The sequence below is a fragment of the Tyto alba genome, unplaced genomic scaffold, assembly GCF_018691265.1.
Source record: "Tyto alba isolate M040663 unplaced genomic scaffold, T.alba_DEE_v4.0 Super-Scaffold_7, whole genome shotgun sequence".
Taxonomy (NCBI): domain Eukaryota; kingdom Metazoa; phylum Chordata; class Aves; order Strigiformes; family Tytonidae; genus Tyto; species Tyto alba.
Genome location: NW_024881328.1, coordinates 14,722,651 through 14,741,399, shown reverse-complemented (window position 1 = coordinate 14,741,399; position 18,749 = coordinate 14,722,651). Strand labels below are relative to the sequence as shown.

Genomic DNA, 18,749 nt, shown 5'->3' with positions numbered 1-18,749 from the left:
GATTTTAGCAAGACGCGCCTTCTGTTATAAAACCTGGTCTCATTTTCCAATTTTTAAATAATTTAAAATAGGATCTGTTTCTGGAGATGCAAGTGCCCCAGGCTTCTTTCCCACCTTCCCTTCCCTTGCTGATCCTCCCACACCACTGCAAGTGCCTTCATCCCTTTAGTCAGTTCTTCCATGCCCCATTAGTGTCAGTAGGCCTGTCCAGGACCCCAGGTCAGGCTGTATAGCTGTGAACTTTCCAGTTTTCACAGCTTATGTTACTTACCTATCACTGTAGATCTGTTACATGGATTACAGATATTTGAAACTGAATTTTTCTGGATTATAGTTAGAAAGCCTCAAAGGCTGTATTTTTAGCAGATGTTGTTTGTATGTTTGTTTTTATTCTGACAATAAATGCAATTTAATTTATTACTTACAGTTTTAAGAAAGAAATTATGTAGATGCACTTTTTAGTAGTTTCAAGTAAAGTAGTTTCAGTGTAGGTGTATGCGTGTACTTTTTCTCCATACATACAATTCAGTGTGCAAAAAAATATTTTTCTAATGCTTCTGAATATATGTTGGTGCAGAATGAGTTGGTGGTTTTGGCAGATCTTAATGAAGAAATAGCAGTTGTGGTGTTAAATGTATTGCATAATTACATGAAAGCAAGCAAAGGTAAAATCAAAATAGAAGAAAATCAAATAGCTTGAATTATATTATTTAGTGCTAGCCATTATGATGGGATTTATGAATTAATTTGTGTATTAAAAATTAACCATTTTTAAACTTCCTTCATAAGTATCTACTCAAAGCTCTCTTTAAATGATCTCCAGGTTATTCACTGAGAATGTGACTGTTTATTCATAAGGGGAAAAGGGGAGTTCAAACGTCTTACCTATTTTTGTTTGCTGTAGATCATAAAGTATGTGGGATCAGACTCTTGTGAATTTGGGGGCATTGCACAATGCCAAGTACATCAGTGATAAACAATAACCTCTCTTTTTAATATTTTAGCCGAGCTGGGAGACTACAACCATTCAGAAAACTTACCAGGCTACCTCTCAGACTATTCTTTCATCCCTAGCCAGCCTCAAGACTTTGAAAAAGAAATAGCAAAATTACATCAGCAGCACATGTAAGGATTTACAGCAGAAGATATTGACTGACTTTGTCAAATCCTGACTGCTGGTGCTGTGCTATTGTAAAAAAATGAGTATTTTGTCTTAAAGATTTCTGGTTTGGGTGTTCGTTTTTTGTTTGTTTGTTTTTGTTTTTTGTTTTGTTTTGTTTTTGTTTTTTTTGTTGTTTTTTTTAAGAGTACATTTAATGTAGATTATATAATAAGTACCATTGATACGCTTCACAGATAGAATATATATATGACAGAATGACAGGGAAAATAAGTGAAAAAATGAACATGTTAAAGGTACACTGAAAACAGTATTTGTATGTATTACATAGTAAATTAACTTAGCAGGTTATAATTTAAGAGTTTTTTTCAGTCTTTGAGAATGTTCTGTGCATAAAAGCTTTGTTTTCATGGTGCTCTCACCAATAGAAAAGAGTTACTTTAGAAGTAACAAAGAGCTTTTCTTCAATATCTGCTCTTTCCTGTATGCAAGTCTGTGACCTTTCACTAAAGAGGAAAAGGCAATGAAGCAATGGAAAATATTTTTTTTCAATATGTAACACTGTGGGACTTTTTTTGTGATGGTTTCTTGGTATTTTAGAATTTAAGTGCTTTTTGTTATCTTATAATTTGTTAAATTTAATTGAATGTTTACAAAAACATTTGCTTAATTGGGGCATGTTGTTGGCTTTAGAAACTACTGAATGTTATGTTACATTTCAATCAATGGCTTAGCAAATTCTGTTAGGTAGGGTAAAGAAATTAAACTGAGTTGATGGTAATTTAAACTTTAACAGTGAGCCTTGGAGAGAAATTACAGTTATCAGTACAAAATACAGGACTGCAAAAGTAACTTTCAGATTCTAGATATCCACAGACATTTAAATGATACAGTGCTTTAGAAGTAAAATGTGTGCATTTGCAAGCTGTGTTGCAGACTCTTGTCAAGACTTTGTCTCTGTGGAAGCACAACGTTTTTTCTGTTAAAATTTTTGGATTACAATCTGTTTATGGTGAGAAAGGAAATTCAAATTTCAGGGTGGAGGTAGTAAAATGAATGCAGATTTTTCTGTTGGAGCTCACTAGGGAGCCTAATAGGGGTTATGTTAGAATGTTTTTGATTTTTAGCCTCTTTCTTTCAGAGGGCTGTCTCCTGCAGAAGCAGAGTTCAATTATCTCAATACAGCACGTACCTTAGAACTTTATGGAGTTGAATTGCACTATGCAAGGGTAAGTTTGAATGAACTAGTATTGTAATGTAAAAATGGATTCTTCTGAGCTTTATGGAAAAATAAATATTTATTTTTAGTGAGCCTTCCTGGCTGCTGCTTACGAGAGAAAAAAAATAAAATTATATTATCTTACTAGGTGCCTAACTGATTTACCAATTTCAGTAGTCACTATTTCCCTCTACTGAGTGTGTTTCTTTTGCCTAAATTTGGACTTAGTTATACATGTGTTGTTCAGGTTGAGCCTTATTGGCCTGAATACCAGTTCAGTTGGCTACTGGTGTATAAGAAAAATGCACTTGCCGAAGGTGCTTTTGAATTTAAGGATCTGTCAGATTTGAAAAATACTTAATTTGGTTCCAGTTAGAACCAAATTATAAATCATTATCTTTATATAATATGAACTGCTAATGTAAGGTGAGGGTACTATAATTTGATATAGTGTCAGTTTTGTCTGGTAAGGCAAGTAGCTTGAGGCCTTGACTAAAATGGTTTTAACCTGTCAGTACAGTGCTACCATTTCTGCAAAGCCTCTGAATATAATTATTTTTAGTAACTAAAACACTTCTGTTATTTAAATATTCTTGTTCTACTCCCTAAGGTTAGAGAAACTTGCAATAGAATTTGGATTGTAACCCACTTCACTGCTTTCTGTATCCTACTGTTGTTGCACACATGTTGAAAGATCTATAGGAGGTGTTTGATTAGAGTACAAAGGTATTTCAAGAAAAATGTGCTATATTTAAATATGCTTACAATATTGTTTGTTTTAGAATCTCTCCTCTCTGTGTTCTGAGATTGCAATTTCCTTTCAGGTGGGAATTTAAGTTGGTGGTTGCTTTTAGTGTAGCAAAAGTCAAGCCAGTCTGAGTGCTGTTATTTGTAATAAACTGCTAGAATACTCTATATTGTGTATTTCTTCAAAGTTGGTGGAAGACAGAAGATCTAACTTATGAAATTAAAATTCTGCAGTATCTTATAAAGACCTCTGAGCAAACATTTGGATATTTCCTAAATAGGAATGAGTAATTTAATATTTACTTGTCTTATTAAAACACATTTCCTTCCATGTTAATTGAGATCTGTTTTACTACGGTATTTTGTGTATTTAGAGAGAGACGAGAATGAATATATATGAGGTTTCAAAGATATTTATATTGTTCTTCCAGTAATTCTTTTCTTTTCTTTTCAAGGATCAGAGTAACAATGAAATAATGATTGGAGTGATGTCAGGTGGAATACTGATTTTTAAAAACAGAGTACGAATTAACACCTTTCAGTGGTAAGGACAGCTGTTAATGTTTTTGTTTGGTAGTTCAAAATATATTTTTACCACTGCCAGTGTCACGCACTTTAAAAAAGACTGAAACTTAGTTGTAGCATATCAAGTTGGAATTTACCTCATGCTGTGCTATGGGTAATTTTATGATGGGCTTTTGTCCTGTTCTGCAAGCCGTACTGTTAAATGACTGTGGTGCAAACTATAATGAATTTTAATAAACCTTTTCTTCAGGAGTTTGTAAGCATACTTTATGGTTAATTAACTATGTAGCAGGGACCTGTGTTACTTACGGTCTAGCTCACAGTCTTTAAAGACAACTGAACTTAAAAATAGTAAAGTGGAAAATGATTGCTCTTATATATTTTGTCACATATAACTGAATTGCGCTCTGTGTGTTAAATTTAATGTAGGTATGGCACTTGAGGATAACTGAGATATGGTGCACTTAGGATACTGTCATCTTTTCATCCATAGACAACCATTTTCATGATAAGGATCAAAAAAGTGCATTTATTGCAGAAAACAGTCATTTATTTCTCCTCTTAACTACAATAATTTTTAAGCTGTTCTGTAAAAATGGAGTTATCCTCATTAAATATGTTACTGTAGTTATAATTCTTACGTTGGTATCCTGTTCTTACATACTCATATAAGAAGGGGAAAAATCTAATAGAAATACTGTTCTGCACTATAACTTCTACAGTGCTCTGTAGAAGTGCTCTACAACTTCTGTAGTGGTCTACACAAGTTATGTCACCTTCCCTAATGCTTTTTTTAGTTCCCACAGAAGTAACCTTCCCTTGGTTTCCTTTGCCTTCTTGGAATCCACTTTGACAACCTCACTTATTACATGTGCTGTTGAGTGTGCTATAACAGCATTCTGAGTGGGCGAAGTCAGCCATATGAACTAGACATCAGTTTACCAGGCACAAAAGCTGTTCCTTCTAGAAAAATGATGAAAAGCTTTGCGTTTTCATTTGCTGCCAATTTTGCATTTTTATTTGCTACTGATGTGTGTTCTTGGGCAATGCAGCACTGGATTTTTCTACAGTTCTTGGCTGGTCTGTCATCTTCATATGAACGGATTAAATTGATTACCATGGTTGAAACTGGAAGCACTTTACTCTGAATTCAAACTGATACAGGCAGTTGAAGTCCTTGGTTTTTTGTTGTTAACTGTTAGCACAGGGTAAGATCCATTACTTATAATCAGAATCCTTGCAGAAATCAAAGCTGTAAATCACAGTCTTGATCTTTCCTGCAACTCAATGAATTTCTGAGACAATCTGGTTTTCTGTGCTAAACTTAGTCTCAAGTTTTCTTGTAGGATGTTACATATTCTGTCGTTCACTATCTGCTAAAACAGTGTGAATGGTCAAATTTTAGGTAGATTTTCAGAGAGAAAGAAAAACCGAAGCTATGACATAAATGTTATACACGGCCCGATACAACTGAACAGAGTAAACATTTTGCCTCTAAGTATTCAAAGAAAAGTAAGCCTTAAGCAATTATGGAGCATGTAAATTTTCAGTCTTCATGGTTAGCTGGGTAAATTAAAGCTGGATTTTGCAATGATAAGTCTGGAACTACTGTATGAGTCAGACCTGCCTTTTTAATAGTGACGTGTTCTAAGAAAGATATCCTTCATGTGGTAAGAGTTTTGAAGTGTTAACGCCTTTTCTGAGTTAAAGCTGCTTTATAAAATGCAATGCTATAATAATCAGGAGGGTTTTAATTCAGGCTGCTTGTACTGCTGTTATTTTGGGGAAAACAGTAATAGTGGAAGTAGATTCTGTAAAACACACCGGTAAATTACTGAGTACATACAATGTAAGTCATAATTAAGCTACATGTCCTTACTGGAAGGTAGAGGTTTCTGTGAGCATGCCAGGGATGCTGATCTAAATTCTTAGTGTGTGTTGTTTTTTTTTGTGTGTGTGTGTGTAATTACCTAAACAGTTGTTCTTTGTATTCAACCATATCAGCTGACATCAGGGATATTGATTTCTTCCTGTGAAGGCTATAGTAGCAATATAATTGGTCTATTAAAAAAAAAAAAAACAACAACAACAACAAAAAAAAAAAAAAAAACACAAAAAAACAAACACCACCACCACCACCCCATTTGGTCCTATTATAGGCTTTCTTTTGCTATGAGTAAGGATCTGAAATGTCAGTTCTTACAATATAGCTCAATAGTAGATCTATTACCTTACCTTCTTTTATCCAGTCATGCAGCTGCTCCAGTGACACCAGTACTGATACTTTTCCTTCTTGCTTCCACTTACTCTTGCTCCTGTGCAACTGGAGCTGTGTAGTGTCTTCCCAGTGCTTTATGGCTACAGTGAGTGCTTAGTACTCCTGAGCTGAGTTTTGAGACAGGTGAGAGAATAGGCATGAATGTATGTTGGAAGAAATAAAGATTTGGCTGTATTGCTCAGAGAAGAATCAAGTAAAATGTCTTTGCCCTCTCCCTCTTAATTTGATATTATATCTAAATTGCATATTATAAACTTTATGATCATCTGGGAGAAACAAAACAGGAGGAAGACAAGACAGGTATAAGGCAAACCAAAGGAGACCGCCTTTTATCCAGTGTGTCCTGGCTTGATCTTCCTGTATTGTAGGAAATTCCTCTTTTCCCTGAATTGTGCTGCCAGGCACAGAGACCTGGAAATCCAGGGAGTAGATCTTGCCCTTGAAAACCAAAGGAGAAGAGTATGGAGTAGCTCAGTCTTTCGTTTGTTCACCTGTTCAGTAGTGGATACACACTTTCCTTTGCCTCTCTTTTGCAGTCAATGTACCCCGGGAAAGCTTTGTTGCCTTTCACATCCACTTCCAGCTGCAACTGCAGTTGCACTTTGGATTTCCTAGTTTTATCCCTGAATGCCTAGGGAGTACTTCTGTGTTCCTACTTGGTCATCTGATCCTGCTTCCACATCCTGTGCACTTCCTTTTGTGTTCGAGCTGTCAGCAGTTCTGAGGTCATCCAAGTTGGCCTCTTCCTATGCCCGCATGTTTTCTAGCACATGAGGATTCTTCTGGATTGAGAAGATCGTCATTTAAGATTGACCACCTGTACTCAGTTCCTGTGCCCCAAATGGCAGCTTCCAAGGGATTTTGCCTATCAGAGCTCTGAGCAAGCTGGAGTTTTTTCTCCTGAACTCCAAGGTCGTTTAGTCTGCCTCATCCCTCCTCACTTCCCTCAGGATCTTTAGCTTCATCATCTCACAGCTGCTGAGGCCAAGTTTGTCTTTGACTACTAAATCTTGGTAGTGACTTGTGCTACCAAGAGTATCTTCCCTGGTTGACTGGTTCAGGACCTGTGTCAAGTCTTGGTTGAGAAATTTGCTAGATTGCTTGTGTCCTGCCTTATCACCTTCCTAGCAAGGGTTGGGGCAGTAAAGTCCTTATTGAGAACCAGGGCTTGATAGCATGAGATGACTCCTACGTATTTGAGTACAGTCCTCAGTTTAGGACTTCTTAAATTAAGAAATATTTAAAAGATACATCTTATGATTTAGGATGTCTGAGATGACTGGAGACTAGAAAATCATCCCAGGAAAATACTATTGATGCCTGCCTCTTACCCTTTTCCTTGGATAGGTACTGTTGATGACAGAGAAAGGAAACATAGACAGACAAGCCTTTTGCTTTGGCCAAGTATGGATATGACTATTTAATGACTAGCAGGGTATTAGCAGTGCATATGAACTCTTTCTTACCTGCTATATCTTTCAAAAATAGCTGACATCTAGTTTTGCTGAGTCATTTCTTTGTACTTGAATGGCGATTCCTCTGGGTTGAGTTAGACATTATTGGCTAATGCTATAGTTTTGAGTTTGTTAGGCATCTGACCTCACTCTGCCTAAATTATGGGGTGAGATTAAAAAACAGTGTATATAGCTTTCATCCTTACCATTCTTCTTGAGTCTGTAAATCACCAAAGGCAGTAATTTTTTTGCAGAAGAGTGGAGGGGGAAAAAGTGAAAGGTAGTAGAATGTTTTTGTAAATGAAATAACTTCCATTTATTTTCAGGTTTCCTGTTGGCATGCTAAACAGAAGATCTTTTAATTGCCCTGTACCCCAAAATTTTAGAAGATTAATCATAACATACTTCTGGTCAACTGCAGCCTAAACAGTCTAATAAAACTATTTTCTGTTTTTTCTACAGTCAGACTGCTGTAATCTAGTGTCTATCCCCTCCAGCAAATTTAGGACCCATCCCTAATTATTCTTAAGCAATTTTTTGTCACAGGAGGTGCTATGAAAAATTGCTGCATTGCCAGTGGCATTGTTTCATTTCAATAGATAAGTTGTAGCCCCCTTTATAGTTTCTAACCCTTGAGAAAATAAGTTCAATAGTAACAATTTGTTAAGAATTGAAAAAAGCCCAACAAAACAGGGCAAAGTTATAGCTGCTGCTTTTTTTGGTTTTGTTTTTGTTTGGTGTTTTTTTTTTTTTTTAACTAATGACAAATCTAGGAAAGAAAAAAGAAATGAGAAAAGATTTCAATAAGCATAATTTAAAGGCTAATAAATTAGGACATCCAAGTTAGGTTGCTGCTGTGAATAATCCCCTGGAAAAAAAATGTCTCTGATTTAGTTAAGAAGATAATTTCTAAATATAGATATCCAACATAGGTGTCTGTTAATGTTTTGCTTCTTATGCTTCCTGGTCTAGAGGGGTTTTTATTCAACAAGGTGATTAATATGCAAGTAGTAATTCCAGTCACTATGGAGGTTCCTGTATATCCTTCATGAATAAATGTATCTCAGAAATTATAGCACTATCTTCACTGACTTGTTGTTGTTCATGTTTTGGCTTTTTTTTTTTGTTTCAGGTTTTTTGGAGTTTTTTTTTTTATTTTTATTTTGTAGCTTTACCAAGCCAATCTAATAACTTGAAGTACAGGGACCAGCAGAGATGACAGTTCAGATTAGTAAGGGTGCTTTCTAGAAACATGTTGTATAAAAGGTTGATTGTAACCCCAGAAGAGTTTGCTGTGTAATTTCCTGCAAGTTAGCTGTGTGATCTAGATTCTCTTTTGCTTTGAGTTTCATGACAATTGTCAGCAAAATCTCCTTTGAGTGAGATAGCATTTGAATTTAGTATTCTACCGTTTGCAGTGTCTTACCAGTTGTTGCATTTCAAAGTCACTAAAGTTACTATGTTTTTTTCTTGTTACAATTGTAACCTTGCTTTTATTTTTGACCAAAATAATACTGCTCTATATTTAATAAAGGATGTACACTATCCTAATACTGCATTTCTTTGAAAGAGTGTGTAGCTAGATTGTGATGGAAACATGCCCTGCCTTTTCCCATTTAGTATAACTGGCATTGCAGTGACCATCCAAAATTGTCTGGAATTACTGTCAGCATCTTGTATGTTTATAGATAACCTGTAAGACGAAAAGATCTGTAGGCTGATTTTTCCATCATTGATACTTTAAATGTTCTTACTCCTCATAACGTGGTGATTTGTTTTTTGTTTTTTAACTATAAATACCAAGATCAGAAGTCCTTGTTTCTATGCTTATATCTTGTCTTAGATATTATACTAAAACAAGTTCTGGTTATATCTGAAGACATATAAGAACACAGAGAAAGAATGTCTTTCAGGGATCAAGAGAAGTTAAAAGTATTTTTTTCATATTCTAAGGGATATTGAAAGCAGTCTCAGAAAAGAGAATATCTGGTTGGAATGACCTGGGGATAGAATAGCTTTTTGGCCTTTGAAACTGGGAAAAGGCACTTAAATTAATAACTGCCTTGTATTTAGGATGGAAACAAGTGAATTTGATAGATAACATAAATATGTGGCTTAAATTTCAAATTATACAAGCTATTTTTTATAATCTTCGATGTCTTATTTTTTTTGTCTATGGAATTTTCATGGAAATTAAATGAAATCTGTTCTCTCTAGAAAGTATATTTTCAGTAAGTGTATTTAAGCCTTTAACCATGATTCAGTATACTAAATGTTTAAATATTGCGATTTTATTTTTCATTTAGGTTGAAGATTGTAAAAATTTCTTTTAAGTGCAAACAGTTTTTTATTCAACTTAGGAAAGAATTGGTGAGTACTGTCTTGAATTTCATCTCAAAAAATGAGAACAATTAAATTTCTGCATACTGCATGTCTGCATTATACTCATTGATTTTAAGTTGATTCTTGCTTTTATCTGCAATTAAAAGTCCAGTTTTACCAATGTTATGGCTATTTAAGTTTTCAAATGGGCTTTTTAAGACCTTTTTTCACTTGATTTGCCTTATTTTAGATGTTTAGTTTTTAATTTTCAAATTAAAATCAAAGGCAATGCTTTGTGCTGCTTCAGTTGTATATCTGCTTGTAAGTAAATGTTTGATTAAAATATGCTGATTTGTATTATTCAGATTTGGTAATACAAGTTGACTTTACTACTTTTATTTAAACATAAGAGATAAAAATGTCTTTGCAGTTTTAAATTACATGTGGTAATTTTTTATGTTTACTTCTAAATTTGTTAGGGAAAACTTGAAGCTTTCTGTGAAGAATGTGTGTGTTTCACTGTCTGTGGTGTGTGTTTGCTACCCTGTGAAGCACCACAGGACCACTGTGCATTTAATTCAGCAAAAATGGATTGTTCCATGCCTCCAAGAGATTAGTCTAAACCCATTACAGACATATCACTGGGGAAAGATGGAGGAATTAATTAAAAATATGACTATGTGATTAAGTCATGTAATTAGTTAAAAGGTTTTGTGTAGTTCTTACAGCTGAAAGGAGTTGAAGGCCTGAAATGCAGAGTTACTAAGTAGATAAAAAAGATGGATTCTAGGACAAAATATATCCTAAGTATGATAGGATTATTCCAGATCTAGAGACATTATGGTAAAACATGAAAAATATTAGGAGGAAGCACCTATTAGGTCAGGCCAATGACTGGTGAGTAGTGCTCATACTGAAAACAGGTATCAAACTGTGTATCTGAAAAGCATATGCCTTTAAAATGAGGCCCAGGAGTTTGCAGTTTTCACAAACAGAACTACCTGACCACATGCAGACACTTCGTTGTGTATTAGTTGGCAGAAGTTTAACCCATGTGCTTGGAGCAGCATGAGTAACTATCAGTTCAGAAGTAGGATATCGGGAGTTAGAGGATTTTGGAGTAATTAAGTGTAGAAAGAATTTCACTTTGGTTATCACATGAAATAAACGAGAGTATCTGTTAGTGATCATGCAATGTGAGCAGAAAAATGGTAATGATATAACAAAAAGGATTGGGAGGGAATATTTTGTTGTGGTGACACAAGTATTTCTTAATACTCTTCAGGAGCTATAGGCTAGTTCTCAAAGGCAGACTGATCTGACAGCCCAGCAGAGGTCAAACTTTGTCTTGATACCAGTGTGTGTAACTTCTATTACAGTTGCAGGTATGTTGTATTTAGATCTGAGATGATGTCCTGGTTTTGGCAGGCTTGACAGATGAGAATTTAGGTTTTTATTTGGAATGCAGAAATTATAAACTGCAGTTGTTTTCTAAATCAGACCTTGAGGAAAAGTCTGTAGTAACAGAATTCAGGACCTTGAACACTGAGAAACCTAGATAGAAAATTGGGTTGGGTACTATACTTGAATGTTTCCTCTATTTTCTGCAGAAAAAAAATATGCATATAATTGAAGGTAATATAAAGGTAGCTTTCTCATCTTGTTTTTTCCTGATGCTTTTTAATACTCTGGATATTGTTACTTGCACCAAAATTTAGTATATGTAACTAATGTAATTTCTCTTGTGAGACATCCAAGCCAACAAATTAAAAAGCCTCTTACTGTTTTTCCTTAAATTCTTATGTATCAGATGAAAACTGATGGCAAGAACTTAATTTTCATTCATTCCAAGTCATGAATAACTTAAGATCAAAGCTCAAATTTGGCTTCCAAAGAAGGCATACTTAAACTAATTTTTTAATCAAACCTAATGTTAAAATTGTTGTTTCTAGAGTTACTTTCCCTGAGTAGACTTGTAGGAAAAGATTTATCTCACCTGTATTCATCTTCAATTAGTTTAAAAGAACATATTTTCTATTTCATGATAATTAGCGAACCAAAGCTAATCATTAGACTTCAGCTTTAATAACTAGACACATGCAAAGGGTGAAAGATCTTGCATGAGTTGGAAGTAGGTTTTAGGATGGATTAAGTTGCTCTCTGGTGGTACATGCTTACTTTTGCTTTCACTCCCATCAACAATAAAAGGAACCTAAATGGCTCTTTTTAGGCAGCAGAAACTAGGTGAAGTGACTCAGTGATTGCACATTTGGTATGTAAAATATCCCTGGTCTAGTGCTTTGAGTGTATGTTTAAAAGCACCGATTTATGATATGGCAGTGAAAATACATTCACGATATGCTGGTGATGTGTTTCAAAGTTGTGTGTAAATACAAAACGTTGTACAGCTGAACATTTTTTTCGGATGCAAAGCTGAGATGCTATAGGATATTAAATTAGTGGACTTGGGAGAGGAATTTTCAAGTTTTTATTTTTTCCAAACTGGGCTACATACGCTTCTAAGTAGTCCTAGACAGGTATTTTTCAAATACTGCTAATGAGTGTTGAGAGCTTTTAATTGCAACTGTCCTTAAAAGTGCAAGTGCTTTATCTTTTAATCACCTATTAAATTTATTCCCTGACTTGGCATTGCTTAGAGGCATCAACATAAGTAAAGAATTATTTGCCTACTTTTAATAGATTATATCTGTGTTTAAATAAATCACTTAAAGGAAGTCAGATGAAGCAGTTTAATGTCAAAGTCCTTTTCCACTGGTAGCGTAATATAATCTTGAATGGAAGCTGGTTTTGTATTTTGACAATTACATAGTTGCAGTGCACACTGACTAGAGTAGATTTTCTTTCCATTGTTTCTTTATGATTGGGTGTGTAAGGGTGAAGAATGTAGTATTGTATGACTACTTCATCTGACATTAAAGCCCCCTGAGCCATAACTTCAATAGCAGGTTTTTTTCACTGTATTTTTGTTTATTCTGCCTGTTCCATATGCTGCTTCCCTTACGTGCTTCGAGGCCATTTGAGAATAAGTTAGTAGTTTCATTTTTCTAGATACTTCCCTCAGCTTCTCTGGTTTTAGTTAGTTGAAGTCTTGGCTGTTGTAAAATCAATAGTCATCATCAAACCCTTAATGCTGTCCAGCATACTTTAGTGGTCTTGCTTCTTTGAGAGCCAAATAAGCTGTTCACATGTTCCTTTGCTCTCTTAGAGCCCAGATGACCAAAAATGTATTGAATCTGTAACAAAACAGTATCATAGGTTTTGTCTGGGGCCTAGACCTGACTTCAGAGAGTGGCCAAAATGCCCTTTTTTTTTTTTTTTTTTTTTTTCCCCCCTTTTAATTATAGATTATATATCTGAAGTTTGTGCTTTGAATTTTTTTCTTATTACTGATTTTCTGAAAAAACTTGGGCTGGAATCACAAAGTGATATAGGGGCTTATCTGACCAAGTATGTACTTGATTTTAAGTAACACTGGCATTCATTAGATGCCAATTGTTGCCTAATCCTATTGAAGTTTCTGCCATTGGATTTTTGCATGAAGAACAGATACTGTTGGCACAATCTGTATGGCATTTAAGCTTCCACAGGACTTTTGTCCACTAAGTGTGGAATACCTTAAATCTCTGGAGCATCTGCTGCTTATATAGTGCAAGTCTTTTCATCTCTGTGATGGGGGTAGAGAATTCTTGCTTTGTTCTGGGACTTTTCTTTGTTTTGGCAAAGTGAAAGAGACCCACTAGGGAATATGTTTTTCAACCTAGTTTCTCCTGAGCAGGGAGAGATCTGCTCTGAAGTCCCTGTTTCAAATCAGGCAAAGGTGGGTTTGGAAAAATGTCCCCACCCAAGGTGAATGTTCAAGGGCTGAGCTGTTGTATGTGAGAGGAGCACCAATAACCAATTCTGCTTTTTTGTTTGTTTGTTTTTTCCCTTTCAATAAAAGGAGCCACAAACATGACATAGACTTTACTTTGTGCTATCCCTCCAGTGTTTCTTGGATTCTGTCATGGACGCAACTAGTAAGATAGTAATTTCAGATCAGAATCCAGCTGTGACTTCCTGAGATAATCTTCTAGCTCTGTTGCAGCAGACATAAAACCCTGAAATACCTGTATGTCATTGTTATAACATAGAGCATTCAACATTTTCCTGGAGCCTTGTGCTAAAAACATTCTCATAGGTTGCAGTATAACCCACCAGTTATTTCATGCGATTTGGGGCTGAAATATCATGGACATTATAAATGTTGCCTTGGAGTCTTATGCTGAGCCCACGTTGATTCAAGCCTACTGTTTTCAGGGAAAACAGGGGCAATCTTATTCTAAATCCAGCTACCAGACAGCAGTAGAACTAGGGCTTTGCATCCCAGAATCATCAGCAAAGATGAAATTCAAGTGCCCAACTTGCATTTGGATATTAGAGAACCTGCAAGGATGGATAGGAAGAGGATGGGTGCACTTAGGAGCCAATATTGTATACTCTGCTTTACCTTAAAGATTGATTCCTAACTGTAATTGAGATGAAGTTTGAGAATCAGTTCTCTCTGCGCTGCAATGAAAGCCTTAAAAGCTATGAATAGAACTATTGTTAAGGTACCTTTAAAGCTCTAACACACCAAGTTCCTGTGAAAGTGCTGTTTTGCATTACAATTAAGCTGATCTAGCCGCAGCTCCTTCTCATCGTTCGATACCAGCTCCTCCTCCATGCTTCATGCCTGATCTAGTGATCAGATTGTGGTATGAGAATCAGATCAGCTCATTCTCTGGAATGCAAACTAGGGGAAACAGCAGGATATTTTTTTGTGTCATTGTCGTGTCCCCCCCCCCCCCATCCCATAATTATAATGCTTTGAGTGACGTGAAAATGCGTGATCTCAGCTCATATAACTTATCAAATTCTCTTTTCCAACAGTGTAAAAGGCTGACAGAGCATTAAAATATGCTACATCATGAGAACTTTTTGTTGGATTCTAAAATCTTAGCTGTTGTGTCCTTCACTGGATCCAGATGAGGCAGTCCATAATTTTACATAGTTTCTCTCTTGCAGAATAGTAATGTATCTTGCTTATATTATTGTGCATTTCTGTTGTTGATAAAGCCTTTTTTAACTGAATAGGCAATGGACTTAATTTCTGTTACTTTGTTTGTGACTTAATTTTTTAAGTACTTATGTTAACATGTCTAGAAAATATAGGGAACAGTTGTAATACTTTGAAATTAAGAAAAGAGATACAAGTAATTTTTTGTGAATTCAAGTAAAATATCAGGTTTTAGTTTCTTGCATATAATTTCTTGAATTTCACCAGTAGGTACTTTGAATTTTCTGTTTACTTTTTAAATCCATTTTATTCTTTACCCAAAATTCACCATGTGGCTGAAAGTTCAGTGTTGTTCTTGGCTGTTAGTCATGAAGACTTCCCAAATACAGCACTGGGAGAAGAGTTGAAGGTCTAAGCCCTGTATCTCAGCCCAGCAAAAGCTTAACTTAAGAAAGGACTCTGCTGCTAAATGAAAACAGTTAAGGTGTGCTAAATGTTGTGGAGGATGTAGTACTGTGAAGAGAGAAAGGAGTGCTGCTGATGTTTACTGACCTACAAAGGTTGTAATCAGGCTCCCTCAACAGGCAGAATACCTTAGCTTGCTTTGCCATTTTGCTTTTTTCTTAACCAGGAACCTAATTAATTATTTAGAAGTAGGCACATCAGTTGCCCATGAGATCAATACCTGTTGCCAGTCTCTAATTGGCACGTGTGCATGACAATTCCTTGTTTTAACGGTAGTAATCTTGAAACAGGGAGGCATGTTGCCTTTAAGTTTTTGAATCACAGAAATTTTTTAGAGTCCTACCTTTTGAGATCATTTATTCCCATCTAAACCTGTTGCAGTATCACTAAACAGACTTTTAACCTTTGAGCATGCTCATTAGCAAAAAAAAAAAAAAAAGAAAAAAATACCTTTAAAGAAAATGTAGAGGTATTTTTACAGTGTTTATAGTACATACAGTTAATGTAAAAATCAGAGAACCACTTCAAAAAGTGTAATTTAAAAAACCAAATGAAACAACCCCAAAGCTAACAGTATCTTAATTTCAAAAGTAACTGGAAATAATTTTTATATGAAATAATTTTTTCTCATTTTTAGCATGAATCTAGAGAAACGTTACTGGGATTCAATATGGTGAATTACCGAGCTTGTAAGAATTTGTGGAAAGCTTGTGTTGAACATCACACGTTCTTCCGTTTGGACAGACCACTCCCCCCTCAGAAGAACTTTTTTGCACATTATTTCACTTTGGGTTCCAAGTTCCGGTACTGGTAAGTGCTGATTTGAAATATATGGGCAAGAAAACAGGCAACTCATCAATAAACATGGGGAATTTCTTAGAATCTATATCAAAAGATGCCATAATTCAAGTAGCTTTTGAATCCTACACCTATTTCCCTCCCCTGTTAACCTTTGTTTCAAAAGTTGTCAGTAATTTTTTAGAATAGCTTGAAAATACAATTACTCTATTATTAGTGGTTATTATTGAGCCTGTAGTCTGAGATTGTCTCACAGGCTGCATTTCTTTGCCTGTTTACCTGTTGGGTTATGTGTATCTTTAAAATGTTGTCTAAATTTCAAAGTCTTTGACCTGGTGTTTTTGAAAACTGATGGATCTCAGATATCGTGTGTAGCAACAGCAGCAAAACAGACCTAAATAAAGATCAAATAGAAATCAATGAAAAGAAAATTCTACAAGTGAAGCCCACTTTAGCTAGATGCATACAAATAGGAACAAGATGAAGATAAAAGACATACGTGTTCTGCACCAAAACAGAAGCTTAGAAAATGTGGATGGAATTAAGTTCATAACTTTTAAGGATGAACCTAATAGGCAAAAAGCTTGGAGGTGCAAAGAATGACTGTGGAATAACTATAATCCCCAAGTATAATTTCTATTCTAACAGAGGATTGTGTGGTGTTGATTTTTAGTGTTTTATGCTTTTTATAAAAAATAAAAAATAAAAAAAACCTCAATTCAGTAACTGAGTTAACTGTCTGTGCAAGTAATGCAGAATACCAGTGGTTTAAATTGTGCCTGAAGTAGAGAATAATGGAGCTACTACTAATCATCCATCTAGAATGGCAACAGTGTCTGTGACGTACACAACAGGAGATGATGAAAAGCTTGAAAAACACAATAACAGACTATTTCTTTTACACTTGTGAATTGCATAAATGTATAAAGAGGAAAGTAATTCAGTGGCTAAATTTTTATACCGTCTTTTTTTTTGACCAAAATTCACAGCACCCATTTGAGAAAGAACTCTGTGATCCTGAACAGTGTTTGAGACTTGCTTCAATGTTGCTCTAGTGAATTGGGGGGAGGTTTTTCATTTCTGTAAAGATTTTGAATTCGAATCATTGTGGTTACTATTACAGAATAGTTCTTTGATGATGACATTCAATTTCTGTTAATGTCAGATGAAAAGGAAAACTGCATAAAAACGAAGAAGGTCGTTAAAGTTAATGAAGCAGCCAAAAGGCTAGAATTTCTGCAAGTAGTCTGAGAGATTGTTTAGAGACAGCATAATAATAGTAACACGGCACACAAGGACAGGTTAAGGACACTGGGTTTATTTAATCTGGTGAAGAGGAAACTAAGGGGGGATTTAGTAGCAAGCATAAAACTACTTTGAGGGCCGTGTCAGAAATGATGGAACCATGTCAGAATTAATGGAGCCAAATGATGGCAGATGGTAGAACAAGGGGCAACAGCCACAAGTTTCACCTTGAAGATTATAGCTGGACATTTGGAAGAGGGAAGAATTTTTGGGTTTGTTGGGTTTTTTGGTGTTTTTGTGTTTTGTTTTGGGTGGTTTTTTTTTTTTTTTTTAGGAGGATAGTGAATTTCTGGAACAAGTTATCAAGAGAGGTTGTGGGATCTCTATTTTTGGAGGCTTTCAAAACTTGGCTAGACAAAGCCATGGTCAGACATGACCCAGTGTTAGCAGGAGATTGGACTAGAGACTACTAGCCAATGTTTCTGTGATTAAAACAAACTAATAAAATACTGAACTTCCAGGGCTAGACAGAATTATCTCCAGTTCTGAAAGAAATCAGAGATAACTAGATAGTTGAACTACTGAATGTGTTATATAATCTATTATTTCCGTTGAATTTAGAGATTCTAATGCAGCAAATTTTAAAGCAAGTTTGTTTCTTTGTTTGCTAGTTTAATTAAAAAAAAAAAACTTCCAGGAGGGATCAAGACTACTGATGAGAAAATCTGACTTCTGTACACTGTCCTTGCATTTTCAAAGTGGTTCTAATATTATTCCTGAACAAATACTCAACAAAGAAGTTAAAGTGCCAGGACATTAAGAGTTTTATTGTATATTAGCAAGTGTTTTACCAGATAGGTCCCTTCTTTGCAACGAAGGGAAGTTATCACTGAAGTGAAAGAGGTTTTTGTAATGAAAGCTGAAGTTGACTGTAGAAAGTTTCAGTGGTATGTTGCAGTGAGGGGTGAGTAGGCAATAAAATGGTAGATCAAGTTCAGTGTCCAAAAATGAACAGTAATCTACACAGGGAGAGAAAAGAGGAGAAGCACCCTTTATAAATACGCTATTACTGTCTTGGAGCTTTGTGGTTTCCTGAAAACATTAACTCAGTTATTAGTAGCAGTTAGAGAAAGTGAAGTACAATGTTAGAGTTATTGGAAAGGAATAGAGGAAAACATAGACGGTTTACTGCTTGTCAGAGTTGAAAATGCGTAACTCCAGGAAGTTAGCAGGCAGCAGGTTTGAAAAGAGAGATTTCTTAGAATCACAGCATGACAGAGGTTGGATGGCAGCTCTGGACACTGTCTAGTCCAATGCATTGTTCAGACAGGGTCCACTGTAAGCAGGTTGCCTAGGACTGTGCCCAGCCAGCCAGGTTTTGAATGTCTCCAAGGATGGAGACTCGATGGAGACTCTGCACCATCTCTGAGGAACCTGATCCAGTATTTGACCACAGTAAAAAAAAAAAAAAAAAAGTCATCTTTAGTGTTTCTTCGTGGTGGTGGTTTTCCCCTCCTTCT

General features: G+C 35.5%; 1 protein-coding gene across 3 annotated transcripts in view; it reads left to right on the top strand.

Moving 5' to 3' along the window:
• Positions 1-18,749, top strand: part of PTPN4 (protein tyrosine phosphatase non-receptor type 4) — a 117,682-nt gene that overhangs the window by 59,034 nt on the left and 39,899 nt on the right. For 2 of the 3 annotated variants that reach the window (XR_006164509.1, XM_042783773.1), the window contains exons 8-13: positions 1,005-1,125; positions 2,262-2,349; positions 3,122-3,163; positions 3,542-3,630; positions 9,650-9,713; positions 15,824-15,996. Coding sequence is in view for 2 of the 3 variants with exons in the window: in XM_042783773.1 (XP_042639707.1) it covers positions 1,005-1,125; positions 2,262-2,349; positions 3,122-3,163; positions 3,542-3,630; positions 9,650-9,713; positions 15,824-15,996 (577 nt within the window). In the remaining variant the exon portion in view is untranslated. The remainder of the gene's footprint in view (positions 1-1,004; positions 1,126-2,261; positions 2,350-3,121; positions 3,164-3,541; positions 3,631-9,649; positions 9,714-15,823; positions 15,997-18,749) is intronic. The other variant, XM_042783774.1, reaches the window with a different exon arrangement.